The sequence below is a fragment of the Hyla sarda genome, chromosome 2 (genome assembly GCF_029499605.1).
Source record: "Hyla sarda isolate aHylSar1 chromosome 2, aHylSar1.hap1, whole genome shotgun sequence".
Lineage (NCBI taxonomy): Eukaryota > Metazoa > Chordata > Amphibia > Anura > Hylidae > Hyla > Hyla sarda.
Window position 1 is genome coordinate 249,285,279 of NC_079190.1, and position 26,966 is coordinate 249,312,244.

General features: G+C 41.2%; 1 protein-coding gene across 1 annotated transcript; it reads left to right on the forward strand.

Annotated features, from left to right (window-relative positions):
- The first annotated feature begins 1,140 nt into the window (after positions 1-1,140).
- Positions 1,141-26,146, forward strand: GEMIN4 (gem nuclear organelle associated protein 4). The gene is made up of 3 exons (XM_056560564.1): positions 1,141-1,802; positions 14,574-14,631; positions 22,209-26,146. The coding sequence occupies exons 2-3, from the start codon at positions 14,610-14,612 to the stop codon at positions 25,403-25,405; spliced, it is 3,219 nt and encodes a 1,072-aa protein (XP_056416539.1). The 5' UTR covers positions 1,141-1,802; positions 14,574-14,609; the 3' UTR covers positions 25,406-26,146.
- Positions 26,147-26,966: the final 820 nt, after the last annotated feature.

The window sequence follows — 26,966 nt, forward strand, 5'->3', positions numbered from 1 at the left end:
AGCCTGGTAGGTTGGTAGTCTGTGCTCCTCCACATCTGCTACACCTCCCTGATGCCAGGATGAATTAAAAACAAAAAACACCTTACCTTATTTGGCACACAGAGCTCTCCTCAGGCTGGCCACGTTCATCTCACTCTACAGTGCATGCGTCGATGAGTGATGTAATCGGCGCCTGCACTGCGTGTAGAGGACAGAGGTTGCAGTTTTCATGCAGCTGAAAGTGGCGCTCACTCGCCTGGGGATCAGGAACAAGTGTCCTGGATTCCCAGTAGCGAGCTACTGTGCCAGTCGGGTCCTCTCTCCGGCCGGGGCCCTCGCCTGCCACTTGAAAGCACCCTGTGTGCCAGGGGTTGCTGACCCCTGCACTAGACTGTGGAGTTACTGCAGCATTTACACTAGACTGACAGCAGCATTTACATTAGACTGTGTTCTGACTGCAGCATTTACATTAGACTGTGTTCTGACTGCAGCATTTACATTAGACTGTGTTCTGACTGCAGCATTTACATTAGACTGTGTTCTGACTGCAGCATTTTTACTAGACTGTAAACCAACTGTGCTAGGCAAACATAATTCTTTGTGTTCCTAGGTTCATAAAGTTATTTTAGGATTAAAAATGATCACAGATAAGGTGGGGGTCCGGCCAGTGAGACCTCCACTAATCACCAATGCTCACCAGTCAAGAGACTCCCATTCTTGTGATCAATGGACATCCCAATAGTTGGACCCACACCGATCATTTCTAACCTATGTTTAGATAAGTTTTGGGGTGTTTTTTTTTACAGCTCAGCCAGGTGCACATCTGTGGGCATGGCTTGATGGCTCATTGTGGTGGGATGCCGCTCTGAAAGCTAAATACAACATTTAGTAGGTCGGATTCCCTCCTTTTTTATACATTTCTCACCATTTTAGCTGTAGTATAAGGCCATGTCCCTTTAACAAGAAATTGTCAGCCCAGAGGCAGTCCTATAATGAAGCTCCTGACAAGTCCCTTTCTTGGTCAGTCACACACTACTTCCAGAGGTGACGCAGTTGGCCCTTTTCACGACCCCATTCCCTCCATTATGTAGCATATCCGTTTCATGTGGATTAGCATTTTACCAGGCTCCCCACATATTCCTGTCATCCCTTCCCTCAGCTAACAGAATAACCTTCTGGCATATTCAGTCTAAAAAGTTCATTTATCAAGCTGTTCTCCCATTGAATAAAGTTATGGCATCTTGGAATCATAGGCCCTCCCTCACTTTAGGATCAGTGGCCTGCTTCAAAGTTACATCTATGTAAAGAGGGTTGGCTGCAGTTCCCTGCACGGTCTGGAGCGGCGCTGTGCAAGTGAAACCAATGAAGGGGCCGAAGTGCTGCGTCCATTTCACTGTCAGGTCGGGCTATGCTAGAGTCTGCCCACAAAGATAATATTGTGATGGCATATACCCACGTAAGCGACGTAAACATGCCGTGCCCGTCCACCGCCTCACGTTACCCTGACAACATAGCCGTGTAGCAGCGGCGCCAAGCGTGACCCCGCCCTCTGCTGATTAAAAATGACGTCCGCAATGTCGCGAACTAGTGACGTTCCCATGAAGCTCCACTAGAACCTTATGTCTCCAGACCAGGAGACATTTTGGCGGTGATACTCCTTTAACTAAACAGAAGGACGTCTACGGGAATATGTCAGCTGCGAGGTCCTACTGTTGCGTTAAGATCAACTTGTGTAAAAGCTAAGAGGGGATTCTGTCATAGAGCGCGCCAGGCAGAGGATCGTGACTGTACCAGGCGCTTGTGTGCGGCTTCTGTCTGCATGGGTAAGGAACCAGTCCCACGTGTGATCATAGAGGGACATACTAAAAGGAATGACAGATAGGAATGCCATAGACTTTAACAGGGGAGTGGAATGCCATAGACTTTAACAGGGGAGTGGAATGCCCATAGACTTTAACAGGGGAGTGGAATGCCCATAGAGAATAATGTTCCAGAGTGGAATGCCTATAGAGAATAATGTTCCAGAGTGGAATGCCCATAGAGAATAATGATCCAGAGTGGAATGCCTATAGAGAATAATGTTCCAGAGTGAAATGCCCATAGAGAATAATGTTCCAGAGTGGAATGCGCATAGAGAATAATGATCCAGAGTGGAATGCCTATAGAGAATAATGTTCCAGAGTGGAATGCCCATAGAGAATAATGTTCCAGAGTGGAATGCCTATAGAGAATAATGTTCCAGAGTGGAATGCCCATAGAGAATAATGATCCAGAGTGGAATGTCCATAGAGAATAATGTTCCAGAGTGGAATGCCCATAGAGAATAATGATCCAGAGTGGAATGCCCATAGAGAATAATGTTCCAGAGTGGAATGCTCATAGAGAATAATGAACCAGAGTGGAATGCCCATAGAGAATAATGTCCCAGAGTGGAATGCCCATAGAGAATAATGATCCAGAGTGGAATGCCCATAGAGAATAATGTTCCAGAGTGGAATGCCCATAGAGAATAATGATCCAGAGTGGAATGCCCATAGAGAATAATGTTCCAGAGTGGAATGCCCATAGAGAATAATGTTCCAGAGTGGAATGCCCATAGAGAATAATGATCCAGAGTGAAATGCCCATAGAGAATAATGTTCCAGAGTGGAATGCCCATAGAGAATAATGTTCCAGAGTGGAATGCCCATAGAGAATAATGTTCCAGAGTGGAATGCCCATAGAGAATAATGAACCAGAGTGGAATGCCCATAGAGAATAATGATCCAGAGTGGAATGCCCATAGAGAATAATGAACCAGAGTGGAATGTCCATAGAGAATAATGTTCCAGAGTGGAATGCCCATAGAGAATAATGAACCAGAGTGGAATGCCCATAGAGAATAATGAACCAGAGTGGAATGCCCATAGAGAATAATGTTCCAGAGTGGAATGCCCATAGAGAATAATGTTCCAGAGTGGAATGCCCATAGAGAATAATGTTCCAGAGTGGAATGCCCATAGAGAATAATGTTCCAGAGTGGAATGCCCATAGAGAATAATGATCCAGAGTGGAATGCCCATAGAGAATAATGTTCCAGAGTGGAATGCCCATAGAGAATAATGTTCCAGAGTGAAATGCCCATAGAGAATAATGTTCCAGAGTGGAATGCCCATAGAGAATAATGTTCCAGAGTGGAATGCCCATAGAGAATAATGTTCCAGAGTGGAATGCCCATAGAGAATAATGTTCCAGAGTGGAATGCCCATAGAGAATAATGTTCCAGAGTGGAATGCCCATAGAGAATAATGTTCCAGAGTGGAATGCCCATAGAGAATAATGTTCCAGAGTGGAATGCCCATAGAGAATAATGTTCCAGAGTGGAATGCCCATAGAGAATAATGTTCCAGAGTGGAATGCCCATAGAGAATAATGTTCCAGAGTGGAATGCCCATAGAGAATAATGATCCAGAGTGGAATGCCCATAGAGAATAATGTTCCAGAGTGGAATGTCCATAGAGAATAATGTTCCAGAGTGGAATGCCCATAGAGAATAATGTTCCAGAGTGGAATGCCCATAGAGAATAATGTTCCAGAGTGGAATGCCCATAGAGAATAATGTTCCAGAGTGGAATTCCCATAGAGAATAATGTTCCAGAGTGGAATGCCTATAGAGAATAATGTTCCAGAGTGGAATGCCCATAGAGAATAATGATCCAGAGTGGAATGCCTATAGAGAATAATGATCCAGAGTGGAATGCCTATAGAGAATAATGTTCCAGAGTGGAATGCCCATAGAGAATAATGTTCCAGAGTGGAATGCCTATAGAGAATAATGTTCCAGAGTGGAATGCCCATAGAGAATAATGATCCAGAGTGGAATGCCTATAGAGAATAATGTTCCAGAGTGGAATGCCCATAGAGAATAATGTTCCAGAGTGGAATGCGCATAGAGAATAATGATCCAGAGTGGAATGCCTATAGAGAATAATGTTCCAGAGTGGAATGCCCATAGAGAATAATGTTCCAGAGTGGAATGCCTATAGAGAATAATGTTCCAGAGTGGAATGCCCATAGAGAATAATGATCCAGAGTGGAATGCCCATAGAGAATAATGTTCCAGAGTGGAATGCCCATAGAGAATAATGATCCAGAGTGGAATGCCCATAGAGAATAATGTTCCAGAGTGGAATGCCCATAGAGAATAATGAACCAGAGTGGAATGCCCATAGAGAATAATGTCCCAGAGTGGAATGCCCATAGAGAATAATGATCCAGAGTGGAATGCCCATAGAGAATAATGTTCCAGAGTGGAATGCCCATAGAGAATAATGATCCAGAGTGGAATGCCCATAGAGAATAATGTTCCAGAGTGGAATGCCCATAGAGAATAATGTTCCAGAGTGGAATGCCCATAGAGAATAATGATCCAGAGTGAAATGCCCATAGAGAATAATGTTCCAGAGTGGAATGCCCATAGAGAATAATGTTCCAGAGTGGAATGCCCATAGAGAATAATGTTCCAGAGTGGAATGCCCATAGAGAATAATGAACCAGAGTGGAATGCCCATAGAGAATAATGATCCAGAGTGGAATGCCCATAGAGAATAATGAACCAGAGTGGAATGTCCATAGAGAATAATGTTCCAGAGTGGAATGCCCATAGAGAATAATGAACCAGAGTGGAATGCCCATAGAGAATAATGAACCAGAGTGGAATGCCCATAGAGAATAATGTTCCAGAGTGGAATGCCCATAGAGAATAATGTTCCAGAGTGGAATGCCCATAGAGAATAATGTTCCAGAGTGGAATGCCCATAGAGAATAATGTTCCAGAGTGGAATGCCCATAGAGAATAATGTTCCAGAGTGGAATGCCCATAGAGAATAATGATCCAGAGTGGAATGCCCATAGAGAATAATGTTCCAGAGTGGAATGCCCATAGAGAATAATGATCCAGAGTGAAATGCCCATAGAGAATAATGTTCCAGAGTGGAATGCCCATAGAGAATAATGTTCCAGAGTGGAATGCCCATAGAGAATAATGTTCCAGAGTGGAATGCCCATAGAGAATAATGTTCCAGAGTGGAATGCCCATAGAGAATAATGTTCCAGAGTGGAATGCCCATAGAGAATAATGTTCCAGAGTGGAATGCCCATAGAGAATAATGTTCCAGAGTGGAATGCCCATAGAGAATAATGTTCCAGAGTGGAATGCCCATAGAGAATAATGTTCCAGAGTGGAATGCCCATAGAGAATAATGATCCAGAGTGGAATGCCCATAGAGAATAATGTTCCAGAGTGGAATGTCCATAGAGAATAATGTTCCAGAGTGGAATGCCCATAGAGAATAATGTTCCAGAGTGGAATGCCCATAGAGAATAATGTTCCAGAGTGGAATGCCCATAGAGAATAATGTTCCAGAGTGGAATTCCCATAGAGAATAATGTTCCAGAGTGGAATGCCTATAGAGAATAATGTTCCAGAGTGGAATGCCCATAGAGAATAATGATCCAGAGTGGAATGCCTATAGAGAATAATGATCCAGAGTGGAATGCCTATAGAGAATAATGTTCCAGAGTGGAATGCCCATAGAGAATAATGTTCCAGAGTGGAATGCCTATAGAGAATAATGTTCCAGAGTGGAATGCCCATAGAGAATAATGATCCAGAGTGGAATGCCTATAGAGAATAATGTTCCAGAGTGGAATGCCCATAGAGAATAATGTTCCAGAGTGGAATGCGCATAGAGAATAATGATCCAGAGTGGAATGCCTATAGAGAATAATGTTCCAGAGTGGAATGCCCATAGAGAATAATGTTCCAGAGTGGAATGCCTATAGAGAATAATGTTCCAGAGTGGAATGCCCATAGAGAATAATGATCCAGAGTGGAATGTCCATAGAGAATAATGTTCCAGAGTGGAATGCCCATAGAGAATAATGATCCAGAGTGGAATGCCCATAGAGAATAATGTTCCAGAGTGGAATGCCCATAGAGAATAATGTTCCAGAGTGGAATGCCCATAGAGAATAATGTTCCAGAGTGGAATGCCCATAGAGAATAATGTTCCAGAGTGGAATGCCCATAGAGAATAATGTTCCAGAGTGGAATTCCCATGGAGAATAATGTTCCAGAGTGGAATGCCCATGGAGAATAATGATCCAGAGTGGAATGCCCATAGAGAATAATGGGCCAGAGTGGAATGCCCATAGAGAATAATGGGCCAGAGTGGAATGCCCATAGAGAATAATGGACCAGAGTGGAATGCCCATAGAGAATAATGGGCCAGAGTGGAATGCCCATAGAGAATAATGGGCCAGAGTGGAATGCCCATAGAGAATAATGGGCCAGAGTGGAATGCCCATAGAGAATAATGTTCCAGAGTGGAATGCCCTTAGAGAATAATATTCCAGAGTGGAATGCCCATAGAGAATAATGTTCCAGAGTGGAATGCCCATAGAGAATAATGTACCAGAGTGGAATGCCCATAGAGAATAATGGAAATGTTATATTTAAATTAGAGACAAATCTGTTTGTGATATCTAATAAATCTTTATCAGACAAACTCTCTAAACTCAGTGACATAGTTTAATATTCAAATTAAGTAGAATTATCATTGTTTTCTGCAGAATGACATGATGGGATTACACAATGGAATGCCCATAGACTATAATGGGAAGTGAAATATGAGCTCATTTGCATGTAAATCTGTGTTATTCAGATAAGTAAACTTTACCACAAGTGTTCCCCAGGTAGAGTAGCACAGTGTTAAATGAAAATTACCTGGGATTATAGCTGTTTTCTATGGAATAACAGGAAAATGGTAGAATGGAATGCCCATAGACTATAATGGGAAGCAAAATATGAGCACATTTGCACATAAATCTGTGTTATTTAGGAAATTCAACCTTGCCACAAGTGTTCCCCAGGTAGAGTAGCACATTGTAAAAGGAAAATTACCTGGGATTATGGCTGTTTTCTATGGAATACTAAGAGAATGGCACAACAGAATGCCCATAGACTATAATGGAAAGCAGAATTTGATGGGGAGTCTGAACCACTTAACATATCAAATAAATGTTTAGCGGCCATACTCTACATACTCAGTGGGATTATTTAAAAGTGAGATTTAGAGGGATTATCATTGTTTTCTATAAAATGACAAGGGTTATGACAAAATGGAATGCCCATATACTATAATGGGAAGTAAAATATGAGCTCATTTGCATGTAAATCTGTGTTATTTAGGAAATTCAACCTTGCCAGAAGTGTTCTCCAGGTAGAGTAGCACATTCTAAAAGGATAATTACCTGGGATTATGGCTGTTTTCTATGGAATAACAGGAAATGGTAGAATTGAATGCCCATAGACTATAATGGGAAGCAAAATGTGATTTGGAGCCTAAACCATTTAACATATCAAATTAGCCTTTACCACAAGTGTTCCCAAGTCAGGGTAGCATATTATTAAATGGAATTTACCTGGGATTATAGCGGTTTTCTATAGCATGCAAAAGTGAATAACGAAATGGAATGTCCATAGACTATAATGGGAAGCAATATTTGATGTGGAGTCTGAACCATTTTACATATCAAATAAATGTTTAGCAGGCATCCTGTGCAAATTTGGTGGGATTATTTATATTTAAGATTGAGTGGGATTATAATTGGTTTCTATAAAATGTCAAGTGCAATGACACAATGGAATGCTAATAGACTATAATGGGAAGCAAATTTTGATATAAAGTATGAACCATTTAACTTATCAGATACATCTTAAAAGTACAGTCCCACATTCCACTTAAGCAGCCTATTTCATGCTGTGCAAAATCTCCTGCTGCAGCGGGAAATACGCTGCATAATCGCTGATCACCATACACACAGGGCTCTCTGGCAGCAGCCCTGTGTGTGCAGCGAGTCTTGGAGGCAGGGCCATGCACCAGCGTGACTGTGACAAGCGGCCTCACCTCCCAAACCCACTGCACACACAGGGCTGCTGCCAGATAGCCCTGTGTGTATCGTGATCAGGGATTATGCAGCGTATTTCCCACTGCAGCAGGAGATTTTGCACAGCATGAAATAGGCTGCTTAAGTGGAATGTGGGACTGTACTTTTAAGATGTATCTGATGGTTCATACTTTAAATCAAAATTTGCTTCCCATTATAGTCTATTAGCATTCCTTTGCATACTGTCAGGATCCGGACTGTTAGATAGAAGCGGGATGCTGGTGGTGGATCCGCTGTGCCAGAGATGACGTGGGCTGTACCAGGGGAACGGAGTCTAAGGGGTTGCTGGTTTTCCCCAGAGCCCGCCGCAAAGTGGGAAGGACTTGCTGCGGCAGGTAACACCCAGGTCGTTCCACCCAGTAGCGACTCAACCTCTCTGGCAGCTGAGATAGGCACGGTACAGAAGGGACAGGAAGAGGCAAGGTCAGACGTAGCAAAAGGTCAGGGCAGGTGGCAACGGTTCACATGCGGTAGTCAATATCAACGGGCAAGGAATACACATTAAAAGCTTTCTCAAGAGCAATACTGCGACCAAGAGCCGGCAAGGGCATGAAGGGGCAGGACACTGTTATACTATTGACTAATTTGGGCCAGGCACCAATCACTGGTACGCTGGCCCTTTTAATTTCAGAGAGCCGGCGCGCGTGCCTTAAAGAGCAGGTACGCGCGCGCCGGGACACAGGCAGAACAAAGGACCGAGCGGGCACCTGTGAGTTGATCACGTGTGGGCACGACCTGCCATGCGACCCGCATCCCCGTCAAGCATGTTAACATAATTGCGCTCCCAGTCAGCGTGTTTGCCCGGGGAACGTACAGGGCAGGAACGCCGGGAGCGTGCCGGTCCAGAAGCAGAGACCGGAGCGCTCGGCGTTAAACATACCAAAATAAACACATATAATCTCAGATAATTTCCATTTAACAATGTGCTACTCTACCTGGGGAACACCTGTGGTAAAGTTGAATTTCCTAAATAACACAGATTTACGTGCAAATGAGCTCATATTTTACTTCCCATTATAGTCCATGGGCATTCCATTGTGTCATTCATCTTTGCCTTCTATAAGAAACAGCTATAATCCCAGATAATTTCAATTTTACAATGTGCTACACTACCCGGGGAACACTTGTGGTAAAGGCTATTTTGATAAATTAAATGGTTTAGGCTTTCATCGAAGCCAATTATAATTCCACTCAATCACAATTTTAAATAATCCCACTGGATATGAAGGGTATGCCTGGTTAACATTTATTTAATATGTTAAATGGTCCAGGCTCCTCATCAAATATTGCTTCCCATTATAGTCTATGGACATTGCATTTTGTTATTCACTTTTGCATGCTATAGAAAACCGCTATAATCATATGCTACCCTGTAGGGATGTAAGAAAAAATGATTCCCGCGATTATCGCGATTTTTCACTTGCCGATACTGAATCGATTGAAAATATTTTTGAATCGATTCTTTTAGTGATGTGGAATTTGTATCTCCTGATCCCCGGAACAGCATGCCCGGGCATCAGGAGATACAAGTTCCACATTTTGTCAGCCGGATCTGACGCGGCGGCGCTCTGGATGTATGGAGCGGGCTCCGACTCGTGCCCGCTCCATACTCTGCGACTCCCGGCTGATTTCAGTATCCGGGGGCCGCTGATGCATCACCGCCGCTAATATCCAGCATGCGGTGCTCTGCAGTGTGTATGGAGCGGGCTCCCGACTCGTGCTCGCTCCATACTCTGCAGCCCCCGGCTGTTCTCAGTAGCCGGGGGCCGCCGCTAATAGCCAGCATGCAGCGATCGCCGCGGCTGGCTATTAACCCTTTAGATCGCCGCTGTCAAAGCTGACAGCGGCGTCTAAAGGGAGATGTGTATGCTCTCCGTGGCTCTGTCATTGATAGAGCCTGGCTGGACCAGGCTCTATCAATGGATCGCAGATAAATGGAGTTCAATAGAACTCTATTCATCTGTCAGAGGAATCTAATGATTCCTAAAAGACAAATAAAGTGTACAAAAAAAAATAAAATAAAAATAAAGTTTTAATAAAAGTGTAAAAGACATTGTTTTTTAGACAGAATCTGGATATATCGCGATGTATCGTCACCTAGACGGTATCGGGATATATCGAATCGCCACACTGGTATCGCGATTCGAATCGAATTGCCAAATTCTTGGCGATTCACACCCCTACTACCCTGACTGGGGAACACCTGTGGTAAAGGTTAATTTGATATGTTAAATGGTTTAGGCTCCAAATCACATTCTGCTTCCCATTATAGTCTATGGGCATTCCATTCTACCATTTTCCTGTTATTCCATAGAAACAGCCATAATCCCAGGTCATTTTCCTTTTAGAATGTGCTACTCTACCTGGGGAACACTTGTGGTAAAGTTTACTTATCTGAATAACACTAATTTACATGCAAATGAGCTCATATTTCACTTCCCATTATAGTCTATGGGGATTCCATTGTGTAATACCATCTTGTCATTCTGCAGAAAACAATGATAATTCTACTTAATTTGAATATTAAACAATGTCACTGAGTTTAGAGAGTTTGTCTGATAAAGATTTATTAGATATCACAAACAGTTTTGTCTCTAATTTAAATATAACATTTCCATTATTCTCTATGGGCATTCCACTCCCCTGTTAAAGTCTGTCTATGGGCATTCCACTTTGTCATTCCTTTTAGTATGTCCCGATCATAGATAAAAAAATGAAATAAAAAAAAAGCAAGCCTGTATACCAGTGTTTCCCAACCAGTGTGCCTCCAGCTGTTGCATAACTGCAACTACCAGCATGCCCGGCCAGCTGTGAGTTTGTAGTTTTGCAACAACTGGAGGCACACTGGTACCACCCCAGAAATTCCTTATAATATACACCATACCTCTGAAATGCAAATCACTGTGTGCCCCTCACATATAGTAATAATGCCCCCTATATATATAAAATATAACAATGCCCAATGAAGTCACAGTACATGGATAATACAGTCAGTGATGTCACAGTACAGGGATAAAACACCCAATAATGTCGCAGTACAGGGATAATACACAGTGATGTCGCAGTACAGGGACAATATGCACAGTGATGTCGCAGTACAGGGACAATATGCACAGTGATGTCGCAGTACAGGGACAATACGCACAGTGATGTCGCAGTACAGGGATAATACGCACAGTGATGTCACAGTACAGGGATAATACACAGTGATGTCGCAGTACAGGGATAATACACACAGTGATGTTACAGTACAGGGATAATACACACAGTGATGTCACAGTACAGGGATAATACGCACAGTGATGTCACAGTACAGGGATAATACGCACAGTGATGCCACAGTACAGGGACAATACGCACAGTGATGTCGCACTACAGGGACAATACGCACAGTGATGTCGCAGTACAGGGACAATACGCACAGTGATGTCGCAGTACAGGGATAATACGCACAGTGATGTCGCAGTACAGGGATAATACGCACAGTGATGTCACAGTACAGGGATAATACACACAGTGATGTCACAGTACAGGGATAATACGCACAGTGATGCCACAGTACAGGGATAATACGCACAGTGATGTCGCACTACAGGGACAATACGCACAGTGATGTCGCAGTACAGGGATAATACGCACAGTGATGTCGCAGTATAATACGCACAGTGGTAACATAGTTTATAAGGTTGAAAAAAGACCAGAGTCCATCAAGTTCAACCTATAACCCTAATGAGTCCCTACTGAGTTGATCCAGAGGAAGGCAAAAACCCTCATACTAGAGGTAAAAATTCCTTCCCGACTCCAAATATGTCATCAGAATAAATCCCTGGATCCACGTTCTGTCCCTTTAAATCTAGTATATATAACCTGTAATGTTATTACTCTCCAAAACTGCATCCAGACCCCTTTTACATTCTTTTACAGAGTTCACCATGACCACCTGCTCAGGCAGAGAATTCCACAGTCTCACTGCTCTTACAGTAAAGAACTTCCGTCTGTGCTGGTGTAGAAACATTCTTTCCTGTAAACGTAGAGGATGCCCCCTTGTTATAGATACAGTCCTGTATTGTGATGTCACACAGTGATGTCACAGTACAGGGATAATAAACACAGTAATGTTACACTAGAGGGATAATACACAGTACAGGGTTAATATGCAATTAGCACCTTAAGGACCAAGGGCGTACCTGTACAACCCTGGTCACGCTCACCTGCTATGACATGAGGTCACGGGCTGACCCCGCGTCATAGCCGGTTTGTCCCTGCAGCTATAAGCCGCTTAGACCCATGTCTAATGCCGGACATCACTGATTGTGGTAATGCTCGGCATTAACCCCTTAGATGCGGCAATCAACGAAAGTAAATGGTTCCTCGCAGCCCAGTCGGGCTGTTTGGGACCACCGCGGCATCCCGCACAGCTGAGAGGATGGGGAAGGGTCCCTACCTGCCTCCATCTCTGTCTGATTGGCGCTTTGCTGCTCCATGCCTGAGATCCCAGGCCAGAGCAATCGAGCACCGATAACACTGATCTTTGCTATGGCATAGCATTGAACAGTGTATGCAATCAGAAGATTGCATGTAAAAGTCCCCTATGGGTACAAAGAAATGGTGTAAATTTTTATTTTAATAAATGTGAATTAACCTTTTCCCTAATAAGTTTTAATCACCCCCCCCCTTCCCATTTAAGAAAATAAATAAATATGTAAACAAAAATAAACATATGTGGTATCGCCTTGTGCGTAAATGTCCGAACTATAAAAATATAATGTTAGTTAAACTGCACGGTCAATGGCGTATATGTAAAAAAAATTCCAAAGTCCAAAATTGTGTATTTTTGGTCACTTTTTATATCATAAAAAATGTTATAAAAAGCGACCAAAAAGACCCATCAAAACAGAAATGGTACCAATAAAAACCTCAGATCATGGCGCAAAAATTTAGCCTTCATACGTCCCTGTATGTGGAAAAATAAAAAAAGTTATAGGGGTCAGAAGATGACAATTTTAAACATACAAATTTTGGTTCATGTAGTTATAATTTTTTTAGGTAGTATAGTAAAATTAAAACCTATATAAATTGGGTGTCCTTGTAACCGTATGGACCCACAGAATAAAGATAAGGTGTCATTTTTACTGAAAAGTGTGCTGCATAGAAACGGAAGCCCCCAAAAGTAAAAAAATTGTGTTTTTTTTTTGTTTGTTTTTTGCCCCACAAATTTTTTTTTTCTGGTTTCGCCGTAGACTTTGTGGTGAAACAATTGATGTCATTACTACAGATGAGTGAAGTTACAGTGATTCGATTCATCGCGAACTTCTCAGCTCGGCAGTTGCTGACTTTAGCCTGCATAAATGAGTTCAGCTTTCAGGTGCTCCGGTGGGCTGGAGACTCTCTCCTAGGACTGTATCCACCTTTTCCAGCGCATCGGAACACCTGAAAACTTAACTCATTTATGCAGGCTAAAGTCAGCAAATGCCGAGCCGAGAAGTTCGTGACGAATAGAATCACTGTAACTGCGCTCATCTCTAGTCATTACAAAGTAAAATTGGTGGTGCAGAAAAAAAGCCCTCATATGAGTCTGTAGGTGGAAAATTGAAAGCGTTTGATTTTTAGAATGTGAGGAGGAAAAAAACTAAAGAACAGTATAGGGTTAGAATACACAGTGGGGGCGGGGGGGGGGGGGGGTAGTGAAGAGATGGCAGGGGTCAGGGCACAGTATTTATAGTGTTACCTGTGTAACCTACCAGCCATGCCATCATCCACTGTTCTCCTGCACTCTGGTCCTTCCTCTAACTCCAGCAGGCCTCCCGTATGAGTCTGTGATCACATGACCAGCAGGGGGAGGAGCTGAGCTGGAGGCCAAGATCAGTGTGTATGGCAGTGTTTCCCAAGCAGTGTGTGTGTGTGCCTACAGGCATTGCAAAACCTTAACTTCCAGCATGTCCAGATAGCTTTTGGCTGTCTTGGCATGCTGGGAGCTGTAGATTTCAACAGCTGGATGCACACTGCTTGGGAAACACTGCTGTATGGAGGCAGTGAAGGGGGGATGGGGTGACACCATTGTGGGATTGCATCCCACTTGGTGGTGTCACCCCATTGGTGGGTGTCACCTGGTGCGGTCCGCACCCCCCACGCCTCCCTAACTATGTCACTGCCTCCATCTGCATGCTAAGTTCAGTGATTGGCAGAGTGGGCCCAAAACTTTATTGTAAGGAGGAAGACGAGGTCTGACAGCAGCAGCGAGTTGATTATTCAGGCATACAACCTAAATGTATAGCCCTGTAAGGCTAGGTTCACATTGATGTTGTTTTTTTCCCGTTCAGTGTCCGTTCGTCTCTTCTTTTTATTTATTTTTTATTTTTGCTTGAGCAGAACGGACCACGAAATGGGCCGGAACACAACGGACACTGCTGGGTCCTGACTGACCCCATTTAAGTGAGAGCAATTTAGGGGAGAAAACAAAAATAGAGCATGCGCTATTTTTCTCTCTGCTAAACTCCGGTCGTTCAGGCGGAATTGCAAAGGGAACTCCGAATGTCAATGTGAACAAAGCCTAATTAAGTTGTTTTGTTACCAAATTGTTGTAACTTTTTCTTTGCTTGTTTTAGGTTGTACTGGAGATGTGCCATAAGGGATTATAAACCATGAGTAGTACAATGGATTTTGGTAAGTATAGTGGAGCTTGTAGATGACGTGCAGCGGTACACACACACACACACACACACACACACACATACATTTTGTCATTCACATACCAGTACTGCCACTTGTACCACTGCGACGTGATCACACAAACAGATTAAAAGGTTGCTGAAAGTTGTGTAACAATGAAATGCTGCAGGTTTTGACTTTTTGACCCTGTTGAAGTTAGCAGAGAAAATTTGCTACAAATATGCAGTATTGTCCTGTGTGAACTTTCCCGAAGCGTTTTTATTTTGCTGCATATTTTCTGTAGCTGATTTTGCCACCAATTTACATCAATAAGGGCATCAAAATATAGTGTATCTGCTGCAGATTTGATGCTGTGTTTATCTGTTTATTTAGATTGATCTAACAGTAGCAAATCCGCCGTGGATACAGTATGGCCTCTGCACACTGAGAACATTTCACTTTGAATTATTCCTAGGGGAATGCCGCTTGCAGCAGCCTCCCATTGTTTATTAATGCGATTCAACTGATCAGTGCACACTACTGGAGTTCCAAGGCAGATGAACATGCAATCGGAATCCTACTTGGAATAATTCAAAACAGAATTTCCATAGTGTGCATGGGCACTGGAGCACGGACCAGGTCTTGCTGCTACAGCGCCAGAGGAGCAAGGGATGTAAATAGGCAGTTTTCAAAAAGGGGTACTCCGGTGGAAAACTTTTTTTTTTTTTTTTTTTTATCAGTTGGTGCCAGAATGTTAAACAGATTTGTAAATTACTTCTATTACAAAAATCTTAATCCTTCAGTACTTATTACCGTAGCTGCTGAATACTACAGAGGAAATCATTTTCTTTTTGGAACACAGAGCTGTCTGCTGACATCATGACCACGGTGCTCTCTGCTGACATCTCTGTCCATTTTAGGAACTGTCCAGAGTAGAAGAAAATCCCCATAGAAAACATATGCTGCTCTGGACAGTTCCTAAAATGGACAGAGATGGCAGCAGAGAGCTCTGTGTTCCAAAAAGAAAATAATTTCCTCTGTAGTATTCAGCAGCTAATAAGTACTGTAAGAATTAAGCTTTTTTAATAGAAGTAATTTACAAATCTGTTTAACTTTCTGGCACCAGGTGATTAAAAAAAAAAGTTTTCCACCGGAGTACCGCATTAATTGTCTTAACCCCCTAACAATGGGACAGTTTTTGTGTCTTTGTTGACATCTCTGTCCATTTTAGCAACCATGCATAGCAGATGTATGCTAAGGGCAGCATGGTGGCTCAGTGGTTAGCACTGCTGCCTTGCAATGCTGGGGACTTGGGTTCAAATCCCACTAAGGACAACAATAAATAAAGCATTATTATTATTATAATAACGTCAGCAGAGAGAACTGTGCTCGTGATGTCATCAGAGAGCATTCCAAAAAGAAAATAATTTCCTCTGTAGTATTCAGCAGCTAATAAGTACAGGAAGGATTAAGATTTTTTAATAGAAGTAATTTACAAATATGTTTAACTTTCTGCCACCAGTTAATTTAAAAGAAAAAAGGTTTTCACCGGAGTACCCCTTTAATACAGTCCCAATTTTATTTAACCCCTTAACGAATAACGTGACCCCGCATCATATCGGGTCGTCCCGGCGGCCATCAACGGCCTGGACCCGCGGCTAATACCGGACATCACTGATCGCGGTGATGCCTGGTATTAACCCTTCAGATGCGACGATCAAAGTTGATCGCCACGTCTGAAGTTAAAGTGAAACCTAACCGGCTGATCGGGACCATCATGGTGAAACTGCGGTGTCCCGATCAGTATTACGGACACGAGGAAGGTCCCTACCTGCCTCCTTGCTGTCCAATTGCAGAATGACTGCTCCGTACCTGAGATCCAGGCAGGAGCAGTAGAGCGACGATAACACTGATCACTGCTATGCGTTTGCATAGCAGTGATCAGTGTAGGAAATCAGTGTGTGCAATGTTATAGTCCCCTATGGGGGTATAACATTGCAAAAAGAAAGTGAAAATAGAGTGTTAATAAATGTGATTTAACCCCTTCCCTAATAAAAGTCTGAATCACCTCCCCCCTTTTCCCATAAAAAAAAAAAATCATTAATTAAACCGCACGGTCAATGGCATACACGTAAAAAAAATTCCAAAATAAGTCCAAAATAGCTTATTTTTGGTCACTTTTTATACCATAAAAAATTAATAAAAAGTGATCAAAAAGTCTGATCAAAACAAAAGTGGTACTGATAAAAACTTCAGATCAAGGCGCAAAAATGAGCCCTCATACATCCCCATATGCAGAAAAATAAAAAGTTAGGGGTCAGAAGAGGACATTTTTAAATATATAAATTTTCCTGCATGTAGTTATGATTTTTTCCAGAAGTAAGACAAAATCAAACCTATATAAGTAGGGTATCATTTTAAACTAATGGACCTACAGAATTAAGAGGTGTAATTTTTACCGAAAAATGTACTGTGTAGAAACGGAAGCCCCCCAAAAGTTGCGAAATGGCTTTTTTTTTTTTCATTCAGTTTTGTCGCACAATGTTTTTTTTTTTGCCATAGATTTTTGGGTAAAATGACTGATTTCATTACAAAGTAGAATTGGTGGCGCAAAAAAATAAGCCATCATATGGATTTTTAGGTGGACAATTGAAAGGGTTATGATTTTTAAAAGGTAAGGAGGAAAAACGAAAATGCAGTCCTTAAGGGGTTAAAAGTTGTAAAACATAACGTAAACTATACATAAAGGGTATCATTGGAATCGTGCAAATATCTGACAAGTACAGATAACGTTTAATTTTACCGCACAGTGAATGGCATAAAGAACAAAGCCCATTCAAACTAGCATTTTTTCCCCCTTTTTTTCTTTCTGTTTTGCAGTATATTTTATGGTTAAATAAAGGGTGTCATTAAAACAGTACAAATGGCTCTGCAAAACACAAAGGCCATCATATGGCTCTATCGGAGAAGAAAAATAAGAGTTATGGCTCTTAGAAGGAAAGGTGGAAAAAAATAATAATAATAATATATATAATTCATTGGTTGTAAGGGTTGTACAGCAGGTCATTCTCTAGTAACACATCTCCTTTAAAGGGAAACTGTCAGCAGGGTCCCCCGTGAATATACAGGTAGCTATATGAGTGACCCTGTTTCTAATACTTTTTACCTGGCAAAAACCAGTGCAGCCATGCCGGACATATTTGCCTGGTTGTTATTATTTTCATTTCTTATTATCTTCAATGGAGATACCACCCTCTAACTCTGCCCCCCTCATCTTGGTTCTGAGGACAAGAGGATGAATATTTATGATGGGGGAGGGGTTATTGGCCACCTCTATTGTGTTAAATGTACAGTAGCAGGCTGCCTCCATTGTACATAAGAAGAAAATACCATATTAGCAACCAAACGAATATCTCTGAAACAGCTGCACCTATTTTCGGCCAGTAAGAAGCTTTGAAAACAGGGTCACCCGCATCTACTGGGTGATCTAGGTTATTGTGAATGATTCTGCTGTTAGTTTAAAGACATAAACTTTGCAACACAATCTTTTGATACTGTTTAATGGGGTATTTTGGGACTACTATATGATTATTGGCTTGCCTACAGAATAGGACATAAATTATTGATCGGTGCCATACACTACAAAATGAATGAGGCCAGGGGTCCTGTGCTGTTTTTGTATAGTTGTAGTGGCAAGTAACTACAGATAATCTCCCATTGAAGTGATAGGGAGCTGAGCTGCAGTTACTCACTAGCACCACAACTATATAATGAACAGCACAGGGCCTCTGGCCTCATTCACTTTGTTGTGCATGGCACCAGTCAGTGATTTATGGCCTATTCTGTAGAAAAAGGCCCAGATTTATCAAACTGTGTGAGAGAAAAAGTGGAATGATTTCCCATAACAACCAATCACAGCTCAGCTTTCTCTTTACCTCAACTGGTTAGCTGAGCTGTGATTGGTTGTTGTGGGAAAATCTCTCCACTTTTTCCTCTTACACAGTTTGATAAATCTGGGCCAAAGTGCTTACATATAATGTGGGACAGGTAAACTGGGTGCCGGGACGTGTGTACAAGGTGCTGTATCAACCTAGTGTAAATCCAATAGCCAAAAGATAAACATATACACCAGTCTTAGTATGCAAGCAATTTTCACTTTTATCCAAAATTCATCTATTTTAACAAGAATCAATACAAATAATAGTTACCCAAGTGAAGTAAGTCCACGGAGAGTCATATGAAGATATTATATGGCATCACGGGAATCTTCTTACTCCGGCAGGAGTCTTTACCATCCCCACCATCTTCATTACATCCACTGCGGGCTAGATATAATCACATGAGCATGTATGTGACATTTCAAGGGCTATCGCCCTCTTTCTCAAGCATAGTAAGTGTATTCCATCACATTTACATAGACATACAGATCTCGCGAGATCTCAACTTTGAAGTTTAAAATCGTACAAAAAAAACAGTACACAAGTTATACAAAAATATATAAAACAGTCTAAGATCAGATAGAAGCAGTATACTATTACATATTTTAGAGAAACACATTGAAACTACAAACCTCATTAATACCATGAGGTTGAAGTGTGTTCAGTTTCTGGATCCATAACACTTCTTTCTCTAGTAGTTTTTTTATTTATTTGTACCTTATTCTCACCTTCAACATTTTCTAGCATTCGCCATCTGAGCACGTTCACATTATGCTTATGTTTATTAAAGTGCCTCACTACACTAGTCTCACATTTTTCTTTTTCTATGTGGCCTTCTCCTTGTATCCTCCTACCATATGTATGTATAGCACTTTTATGTTCATTGAGTCTAAACTAAATGGCCCTCATCGTATGACCCACGTAGGCTTTCCCACATGGGCATTTAAGTAAATACACTACTTGTGAACTGTCACACGAATTTCACCCTCTGATCAGGATTTTAGTCCCTTTCATAGGATTCATCACTGTATTCCCTTTGATTATTGTGACAGAACAGGTATCCGAACGTACCGGATTGCCTCACCTTCAGAAAGGTTTGTTCTTATCTAGGGATCTTTTCCACCTTTGGAGATTGGGGAAGTGGTGAAAAAGATTCCTAGAGGAGAATTAAGGAAAAAGAAAAAGTGCTAGGGAACAGAGATAATTTTTTTTCCCCACATATGATAGTCATTCAAAAATGATAAACTATTTTCAAATATTGGGGTTTGCTGGAAGCAGACAAAAAAAATTGTTCGGCTGTTCTGCAATCGTCCAAGATTTGTATATAGGAAAGAGAGATCTATAGCAAATCATTTAATTAGGGCAGACCTGAAGGAAAAGAAAATGAAAAAACAAACCTTTCTGAGGGCGAGGCAATTGGGTACGTTTGGATGCCTTGCTTGCATACTTAGACTGGTGTACATGTTTATCTTTTGGCTATGCTATTCTGTAGACAAGCCATTATTCGTATAATCCCAGAATATTCCTATAAGCAGCATCAAGAGATTAATTTGCCAAGTTTTCTAATTTGAACTATTGTGAAACTTATTTGAGAAAACCACCCAATGTTCTATCCGAAAATGTTCTTCTCAAAGATAATGGGCACAATATATGGATGTAATATGAAATTTGGTCTATTAAAGGGGTGCTCCGGGGAAGTTAAGAAAAATAAAAAATCTCCAAAGCCACCATGATACCTGTACTGTGTCTCCTGTAGTTATCCATGTGATTTTGCCTGCTCCTGTGGCCCCTGTTGTCTCTTAAATATTTTTTTTACTTGCTTGCAGCCCAGACTACAACACCCAGCAGTCAGTGCGGCTCTGTGTAATGGCTTCCAGCCAATTGCTTTTACTATCTATGTACATGCTATGTTTTTGTAAACACACAGTCAACAGTACACACTGTACAAGTTTTTTCTTTCAAACTATCCTTCCCCCAGCAATAAATCATGCTATGCCCTGAATGGCAGCAGTCAGTGATTAGAGCTACAGCAGGCAAAGAGCAGCGTTATGTGCTGAGGAGACGCTGGGCTGTTTCTTTCCAGGCAAGATCCTCACATAGGGAGGGGAGGTGTGGCTGTGAAGCCAGACAAAACAGAAATCATGTGGTATTTGTCTTCCAGGAGGGTGGGGGCTAGTCTTTGCGCAAAGACAAAGTGGATCTTGATAATGACGTCTTTCTCTCACTCCCTGTATGTAAGTGACAGCTGAAAGAGGGAAACTGTTCTATATAGCTAATGAGTGATATTTAGACAAATAAATAGATTGGTGAGAGGGAAAGGGTGGGCTATGGTTTTAGTTCCCTGGAGTAACCCTTAAGGGTGTGGCATTCTCAGAGTGGTGGACTTTTGGAGAGATTTCACTGTACAGTGATCCCTCAACATACAATAGTTTCAACATACAGTGGTCTTTTCTGGACCATTGTAATTTGAAACCAGACTCAACATACAATGCTACAGACAGTCCTGATATGTGAAACATGTCAATGGCTTGAATAACTGACCAATTAGAATGGGCATTCACTGGTAAAACACTTGTATTACTGAAGTGTATGCACTGAATTCCTGTCAGGTAGCGCCCCCTACAGTACAGGGAGGTATTACATGTTCTGTATTACTCTTAACCTGTGCCACAGTTAGCTGCTCCTTTGGACACCAGATGAGGGCGGCTCCATTTTACATTTTTAGTACATTGGGGGAGATTTATCAAAACCTGTGCAAAGGAAAAGTTGTCCAGTTGCCCATAGCAACCAATCAGCTTGCTTCTTTCATTTTTAACAAGGCCTCTGCAAAATGAAAGAAGGGATCTGGTTGGTTGCTATGGGCAACTGGGCAACTTTTCCTTTGCACAGGTTTTGATAAATCTCCCCCACTGTGTATACTGTAGAGGACCCTGAAGAAGCTCCTGTCCTCTACATAGACAGTGATTTACAGCTCCCAGCAGCTCTTCCTTACTTTTATATGTAAGGACTTGCTTTATCTATATTAATCTACTTATTTTTGTTTTAATCTTCACTTTTTCCTATTTTTGGATGACATTTTGGTGGCTTTAGATCCAATTACCAGGTTTCCATAGAGTTATGGTCTCAACATACAATGGTCGTCCTGGAACCAATTTAATATTGTAACTTAAGGGAATACTGGTATTTGTAAGAATCAGAATAAATTCTAAACATGTATATATATATTTCCCTACATCCTGCAATGACAGCTTAATAATGATATACTAATGTGTATGTTACAAACAGATAAACTTACCCCTGTACATGATTGTAAAAATGCACCATATTTAATACTGGACTCCTTTTTTATGATAAATTAAGAATCACTTTTTCCCATTGCATTTTTACAAATGAATTGTGAAATCTTGAATTAAAAAGACACCTAGTAGTAGCACATTAATAATTTTCCTATAACTTTTTACTGCTTTTATGTCTATTCAGTCTCCTGGGCTTGCCACAAATTAGGTAACATCAAGCTGCTAAACAGGTTCTTATACAGTATTCTGTATCGCGTGTCATTTTGAGCAACAACATGAGTTAATGAAAACAAGATGTCTATTTGTGGAAAGAAAAACATTTATATTAAAGGTATTTTATTATGTTTCTTCTGTGTAGGAAGCTGGAACATATGTGAAGAGACAGTGGTTCTTCAAGGAGCTCTACTGTTAGCAGAAAAAGTCACCTCACAGAAAACTTTGCTGGAGTTTAAAAAGACTGAATGGCCTCTGGTCGAGAAGCCGATCACAAATGCTTTAAAAGAAATCAGCTCAGGTAGCTGGTCAAAAAGCCATGAATGGAGAAAGAAAGTCATTGCAATATTTTGGGCCAAAGTACTGTCATGTCAACCACAACTCTCCTTAGATGGAAACTTTGATATTGATAGGAGATGGAAAGAAGATGTGTTCTTTCCTGTGGAAAACATGATCCCAAAAATGAATCGCACTGTTTTGTTTGAAGTACTCAAAGCCACGAAAGCAGCGGACGTATTTGCAGAGCTTCTTTTGGCACTGCCGACAGAATTTTGGGTGAAAGAAGCATCCTTGTTGTTAAACCACATTTATGAAAACACTTCCGTTGAAGATGTGACTTTTTTCCTAGATGTCTGGTGGGAGATCATGAAAAATGATAAAAACAGCAACAAAGATGATCTTGTTGAATCCTTTTCAACTGTTGCATGCCAGTACTTGACCAAGACTGATGATGAAGTTTGCCAAAGTTTGAAAAGATTCAAGCTAGATCCTGAGCAATGCGTACCTCCAGCTGATAACATTCTTGCTGTGTTTTTAGAGGGGCTTCATAAAATCAGGCCAAACATTGATAACAGCAAATTGAAGTGCTACACAATAGCAAATCTAGCAGACATGTTGTGCTCATCTGCTTTTATAGAGAAAGAGTCAGGTGATCTTCCTATAAGACTTTACTTGGAAAAGCTAGTTGCTGTCCTTTGTTTTTGTAACACAAAGGTCAAGGATGATGATCTTCAAAAAAGCCATCTGGAAATGCTTAGAGAAGCAGAGAGGATTGTGCAGAGTGGCAGCACTGCCTCCAGGTTCCCCTTACTGAAAGGTGCCCGACATTTTGGCTTAAACATTTTGAAAGACCTGCTGCTTAATTGGGGGCAAGAACTGCACAATTACATGAATAACAGTGACAAACTCTCCTATGAATGTTTTAGGATGAATGGCAGTCTTGCGTCTCTGCATAAAAACTTGGTTGCATTAGAGCCTAGTGAGACTTTTTCTGATGAACAAAAAGTAGAACTAGCAAACTGCATTTCTGTCCTTCTGGAGAAAACTACCAACATTCAGATAACATGCAAGATGAATGATGTGGACATGATGGCTACTGTTGCTAGAAACATTATTGACAATAAAATGTGCCGTTATAAAGAAGTCTGTTCTGAATTTGCATCTGAACTTTCTTGGGCGTTCTCCACTGACTGGCTTAATTGTCTTAAAATCAATAAAGAGACTTTTCTTAAACCAGACCTTATACTGGAGTTGTTGGAGACTGTTGTGAAAGCCACATATGAGCAGAACAATCCAAATATCATGGAGATTCGGAAATCTACAGCTATTATCTTGGATCTGTTCTGTGAGCTGCCACTAGCTCAGATGGATGATGTGTTGTTGAAAGCCCTAAATAAGTGGGGTGAGAAAGGTCTATCTCACTGCATGTCTGCCTTTACGGATAATTTCCAAGAGGAGCTCAACATGGCATTTAACCAAATATCCCAGACTGGAACAGACAATATCACAGTCTCAAGAGTGGCTAGGCTGGCCCTGTTGTATCCTGAGAATGTCATAAGCAGAGCTTGCCACTTTGCTGTTTCAAATCTTGGTGCTCATGTATTTTTAGCAAAAATATTGACTTCACTTCCTGCTTTAAGCTTTAGGGGTTCCTATGATGGAGTCCAATCTGTCTCTTTATTGTCTCGCTGCTTGATGGAGACTTGTTGGGGGAAACTGTCCACTGATAAAGAAGAAAGTCAGTTTTTGAACTTGCTGGGCTATTTAATGAGTCCTTCTGAACCTACAGGTGAAAATGCTTCTTTATTACAATCGGCAGAAGTAGTGAGGACGTTTGTCCTTCCATATATACTTGATGAATGTGTTCATGTAGAGTTGTGCTTGCATATTCTGCACAAAGCTCTAAATGTGGAGAACCGGCAAGATGCATCTACCAAGCACTGGGTTCTTTCCTGCTCGCCTTTTCCTCTTATTATGTCTCTTTGTAAACTCCTTAATAGCTTCAGTAGGTGCTGGCAACAATCGGATAAGCCATATTGTCTCACACTGGGATCCAAGGAGTTAATTATTGGAATTCTCTCACAGATCTGTACGCTGATATTGCCAGAAGCTGAAACTGGCCCCGAAACCTGGGGCAAGTCCCTCTTTTGGCTGCACAGGAAAATGGAGCATTTAGATTGGGTTATACGCTTGAGGCTGAAGCCCCTATTTGGAGAGCACTTTAAAAATGAAGCACCAGCCTCCTTGTTTGAAGTTTGTAAGCTGCCAGAGTGTGACTGGACATCAGTTCGTCTCCCAGAGTATGGTCCAGGTACAGGGCTATTGGCTTGGATGGAATGCTGTTGTATTTCAGAAGAAATGAAAGATCTAATGCTTTCTCTTCTCTGTGTCAACACAGAAGACCCCGATGAGCTTAATTTTTTTAGTAAAGGATTTTTAGTAGCCATGGTACAAGTCCTGCCATGGTGCAGTGCAACAGAATGCAAACTTCTTTCTCAGGTCGCGATGAGCCTTTTGAAAGGACATTTTCTTCACGTCCCATATTCTCTGGAGTATATACAGTTTATGCCTCTATTAAATCTCCGTCCTTTTGCTTATGATCTTCAGTTCTCTGTTCTGTTACTCAGAGGGTTCCAGCTTCTCTGTAGTGCGAGCTGTTCTAACTGGCTTACCTTTGATGGTCAAAAGCACATTGCAAAACTCTATAGTGTCTGCATATCTGACATGCTGGAAGCTGTCAAACAGCATCTGGCAGAATACAATCTACAAGTGCATAAACTTGATAAAGAATCGGACTGTGTACAAGAGGTGTTATTTATATACAGTCAGGTATTTTGCCATGTTCTCCATATAACTGCTATGATGCCGGAAAATACATGTGAACCTCTCTTCTTCTTGTCACTAGAAATTCTTTCCCTGTATCAAAGTCTGAGAGCTACTGACACTTCCAAACAAAGTTCGCTCAGGCAGGCAAATGAAAGACATTTCTTGAAGTCCATAACTGAGAATGTGAGCAATGAGCACCATCGAGCTACACTAATGCAGAAAATCAACAAGCTATAAAGACACATCTATACATTATAAATATATTGCCTATTATTCACTTAATACCATACCCTGCATTTTGTGCCCTATACATGGATTCTTAAAGGGGTTATCCAGGAATCGAAAAACAGGGATCATTTCTTTCAAAGACCGCTTCCTGTCTGTCTCCAGGTTGGGTGTGGTATTACAACTTGGCTCCATTCAATTCAATGGAACCGAACTGCAGAACCACACCCAACCTGGAGACAGACAGGGAGTGGTCTTTGAAAAAAAATTATCCATGTTTTTCGATTCCTGGATAACCCCCTTAAACTAGAACTTCCACATCCATGATAGACATATCCTTTTCTAGTTGCTGAACCTGGATAGTCATGATCATCATTGCCACAGAAAAGCTCCAGAGGAGCAAGTGCTTTTGGCAAGGCTTCTTCATGTACATTTTAGCGTTTGCTAGTCTGAAATTTTCAATTATAACATATTATTACATCATCCAAATAGGGTTTTTTTCTTGGACTCTAGTAGTAGCAAATTGTTAATGATAAAAAAATAAAAAAATAAAAAGTTTGTGCATGACATCTGAAGAAAACCAGTTCTGAAATAAAAGCCATGAGTTTTTTTTCTTGTTTTTTGACAAATTCTTTGAAATGACTTCTGTATCATTTCCCTGACTATCACTGATGGACCATAGCTTTCTATCTTAATAAAAAGCTTTTACCTGTTACTTTGTTTAAAGGATGAATTATGAATTTATTTATTAAATAGCCGTTTATACATTTTTTATCTGTTAGTTTATTTTAGATTCAGATCTCTTCTGGTCAGTTGTATTTTACTCCTTTTTTATTCCGTTTTACTTCTGGGCATGTAAGCTAAGGTAAAGGATGCACTTTGAATGGCCCACCTGTAGTTTTTTGGCTTATCAGATGCATAATGGAAATGTAAACAAAAAAAAAAACACATCCTTACATGGAACATATTATAATATGTTCAGGAAATACACTCTTCAATATGTATTTGGGGAAAGAAAAAAATATCATGACCTAAAGGAAAAAAACATTCCTTACTGCTTATGCTTTTAATGGTGTACTTCGGAGGAAATTTTTTTTTAATTCAACTGGTGCCAGAAAATGAAACAGATTTGTAGATTAGACAAGTTGCTATATAGAGTCACTAGCGCTGGATGGGTTTGGATCTGATCTGTGGCTGAACTGCTGCTGAGCCAATAGATGTGCTCCCCTGTTGATGCCCACCAATATATAGTATATGTAACAAGTATTACAGCTCGATCTGTATCATCAGGATCTTCCCATTTCCCACTGCTTATACAGGTCAGTTCCAACTTCACAGCCACCAGTTTTTAATGTGTCTGATACAGCGCTTGCCAATAAAAGATTTGTAGATTACTTCTATTTAAAAAAAAATCTTAAAGCTTACCTGTCATTTCACAAAAAAATTCTTCTCAGGAAGGGCATGTCCAAGGCAAGCACTGAGCTTGCCCTCACCATGCATTCACTTTCTCCTTCCGTCTGCTGTGCTGTGCTGGATCTCTTCATCTAATCACTGCAGGCTGCTCTGTAACCCC

What these genes read in the sequence shown, in the direction of transcription:
- GEMIN4 (XM_056560564.1), top strand. Translation starts at nt 14,610, where the DNA reads ATGAGTAGTACAATGGATTTTG. An exon ending in GAGTAGTACAATGGATTTTG is followed by an intron (nt 14,632 to 22,208) that starts GTAAGTATAGTG and finishes TCTTCTGTGTAG; the next exon opens with GAAGCTGGAACATATGTGAA.